At 27.5% G+C, this 3658-nt stretch overlaps 1 protein-coding gene across 2 annotated transcripts in view; it reads left to right on the top strand.

The window, feature by feature from the left end:
- The window catches only part of LOC107608376 (WAT1-related protein At5g64700-like), an 8927-nt gene that overhangs the window by 1913 nt on the left and 3356 nt on the right, over nucleotides 1–3658 (top strand). Inside the window, exons 2-3 of one of the 2 annotated variants that reach the window (XM_021107561.1) lie at nucleotides 1700–1993; nucleotides 2473–2535. In XM_021107561.1, coding sequence (XP_020963220.1) covers nucleotides 1800–1993; nucleotides 2473–2535 — 257 coding nt within the window. In that variant the 5' untranslated portion in view covers nucleotides 1700–1799. Of the gene's footprint in view, nucleotides 1–1376; nucleotides 1994–2472; nucleotides 2536–3658 lie in introns of those variants that run through there. The other variant, XM_016310180.2, reaches the window with a different exon arrangement.

The following is a 3658-nucleotide window of genomic DNA, read 5'->3' as shown; positions in this document are numbered from 1 at the left end:
AAAACAGTCCAACCTCAGTACCTCACAGGAAAAACGTGCCCTCAGCATTATCCGTTTTAGAAAAATAAAAACTAAAACGTCTTGCCATATTTTTTGGGTTCAAAAAATCATCTGAAAAACATGATAGGGTAATTCAAAAGCACATGAATAAAAAATTGAAATTTGAATTGCTATATTTACATGACCTAATGAATTTTTATTTGAAACTTGAAGATCTTTTTTATTTTTTATTTTTTTTTTTTATTTTCAACTCATTATAATATTTTACGTTGTTAAAGATCTTATCTCAAAACAATCCTACAACGATAAAATTATTAAAGATTGGTATTTTATATTTTTAATCAACAACATATAAATTGTTTTATGATTTTGAATATGTGATTGTTGAATTTTTTTAAAAGAAATAAAAAAATGAATTAAATTTGATTTAACCTGAGAATTTTTTTTTAAATAAAACATTAAAAATAAATTAAAAAAAAAAAAGAAAAGCTTTATCCTGTCATCAAATCACTGTTCAAGCTTCCACGTAAGATCCGCTTGACCTGTTACTTTTTGCCATATGTAACTAACTTTGATCCCATATGCTAGCAAAGCATTTTAATTAAGTTCCATGGTTAGCTTTATGAAATTCAAACTATTAAAAGAAATTTTTTATAATCATGACACTTCCTTGTATAGAATGCAGCATCTCCTTGACTCCTTGTGGGAACGCCACCAATGACCTTCACAAAATTTCCCAATTAGTTATCAATCTATGTACACATACATGCACATAACAATTAATGTATAATAATTTATATAAGAATGGTTATTATTATTGTTGTTTAGTGTAACATATGTTAGGTTTTTGTGGCATATTTATAAAGAAGATTAATCACATATTTTAGGAAATACAAATATAAGTATTATATGTTAATAATATATCCTTATTCTATATTCCAGAGAAGTTAGCGTGTTTGAATGGTACATAGAGGAGAAAAAAATAATTCAAAAAATGAGAAAATAATAAATTTGAATATTGTTTTAGAAATTCAAAATTCAAGAGATTTTAATCAGAAATTTTGGCTATTTAAAATGAGGAATTTTAATTCTCCTAAAGAGAAGGAATCTCATTTCTTCTATAACTCTCTATCTCACTTCAAAATACATTTGAATTCTTATATTCGAAATATTAAAATTTAAAAGAGTTCGAGTAAATTCCGGATTATTTTAGTCGGTTAAGCTTTGAAATTTTTATTTTAAATTATAAACTCTTAAAAAATTGAAAAAACAATTTTATAATAAAAATTAACTATTTATTTATAAAAATAAAAGAAAATAAGAAATAGTACAAACATAACCTATTTTGATAATGGAGAAGAAGATAGATCAGAGGAGGCGAATGGGAGGGTGACAGAGAGTGTTTCCTAATAAAAGAGTTTTGCTCTTATTTTATGGCATCTGTCTCCATTTGCTTTCAAATATTTTCCCTAATTGCATTTATTTCCCCTCTTCACTTATTTCTGTGCCATTAATAAACACAAGATAGTGTCCCTAAGCTTCTCTTTTTCTTTTTTTTTTTTTCATTTTCGGTGGGTGTGTATCGCTTACCGCTATAAGCCTATAATATTACCACACACCACTTACACCTCCTTAAAAGTAATAATAATCGAAAACATATCTTTCTTGTTTAATTATTAATTAATTCGTTCTTGTGTAGGAAGAGGAGTTTAATTTTGGTGGCTTATAAATAGTGCTTTAAGGTGGTTATTATTATTTTGATTATTATTAAGTGATTGATTTGAGAGAGAAATTAAAGCATGAAGAGTGTGAAGGAAAAGATGAAGTCATCACAAGCAATAGTGAGTATGTTAATGGTGCAAATATTCGCAACTGGGATGCAGCTTCTATCAAGAGTGATATTGGTTAATGGCACCTTCATTTTCGCACTCACTTCTTATCGCCATGTTGTTGCTGCTCTTTTTGTTGCCCCTTTTGCTCTTTACTTTGAAAGGTATAATCATAATAATTCATTTTAATCATTCAATCTCTTAATTAATATATATATCTAGTTTGGTTATTTAGTTTTTATATTAGCTTCTCGTGTTAGTTCTCTTATTGAATATGGTAATATATCACCCAAAACACAGTTCAACATCTTTCTTTTTTTTTTCTTTTTTCCTTTTTTTTTTTAGTTTAAACTTTTTCTTTTTGTAAAAAATGCCCCGAATTCTGTTCTATTTTATTCTTCTTTTCCGTCTAAAATTTTTAGTGTATAATGTGGCTCATCAGCAATTCAGCATTTATTTAAATTGAAATTTCAGCATTGACTTTGGTCAGAACTATGTGAGTAACGAATAATTTATTTGAGTCTACTAACACTAGTTTTATATATACCCTTGAATTTCATGATCTCTTCTATATTTGTTCTTAACGGACCTTTACTATTATTATCTAATAAAATTAAATTTCGTCCACCACCCATTATTGCAGAGACAGGGAAAAGAAATTCACTTTGAAAGTATGGTTTTGGATCTTCATTAACGCTTTAACTGGGTAAGCATTCTTTGGTCCCTACTTGTAAATTAAAATGATTCTGAAGAATTCAAGTCATAAATTGATTAATTAAATACCATTTCTGCATACTAAATCTATATATTTTATTAATAAGTATTTATTTTCCCTAAATAAATGAACATATAAATGCAACGCATTGCAATTCGAAAGAACTAAAATTCATGACGATGAAGATAAACTTGAGTAGAGATTATCATATGGAACATGATATTCTGTTAGAATAATTTTGAAGTTTGATTTTTTCAAAGATTTCATGACTTTCCTTATCTTACCTTCTCACATTGGCCTTTTATGGAACAATTATTCGCACTGTGGGAATGTGCTGTTTAAAATCTTGGAAGATATATTTCAAATCACCAAGGTTTTTTTGATAAAGACAAATAAGTGTGACAAAGTAATGAGGGTAACCTCTTTCTAATTTAATTTCTATTAGTCTTTGATGGCAACTTATCATGGTTCTTCGTACTTACAATAATTTGCATTTTTGGTATTTTTGTGCTCATTCCATTGAACATGAGACTTGAATGATTTGTAACACCTTTACTTTTCTGAAATTATTACATGGAGTCATGGACATTGCAAAAATAAATAAATCAATCAACAACAGAAAATGCCATCAATTTCATCACTGGTATTAGAAAATGAAAGAAGCTGGATCAGTGTCTACTCGGAGATAAATAAATGCATATATAAGAAGTTAAGAACCCTTTTTGTTTTCTTTTATTTCATTTTTGGTGGATGGTTAATGGGAAATTGGAGCTCTTCATGCTCATGAATCATGACAGCTAAAATAGAAAAAGAAATTAATATTTAATATGGTATGAAAACTTCACGGAATGACCATAAATTCATGGTCAGAGAACTTGCATTGTGTATATCCCTTTATTTCAGTGCCTAAAATAGAAGTTTATATGCCTTCTCCCATAAATACCACTTTGAAAGTTGTCTATACTTAGTAGTACTTCATTCTGTATTTATCTCATTATCTTTATATTTATATTCAATTAACATCTTTTATAAGATTACTTTAAGGAACATTCTACATCCAATGTCAATTATATATCTATTATTAGTAAATCTGCTTAATGTAGATGAGTCATAT

The sequence above is a fragment of the Arachis ipaensis genome, chromosome B07 (genome assembly GCF_000816755.2).
Source record: "Arachis ipaensis cultivar K30076 chromosome B07, Araip1.1, whole genome shotgun sequence".
Lineage (NCBI taxonomy): Eukaryota > Viridiplantae > Streptophyta > Magnoliopsida > Fabales > Fabaceae > Arachis > Arachis ipaensis.
This window is presented reverse-complemented; position numbering and strand designations above follow the sequence as displayed.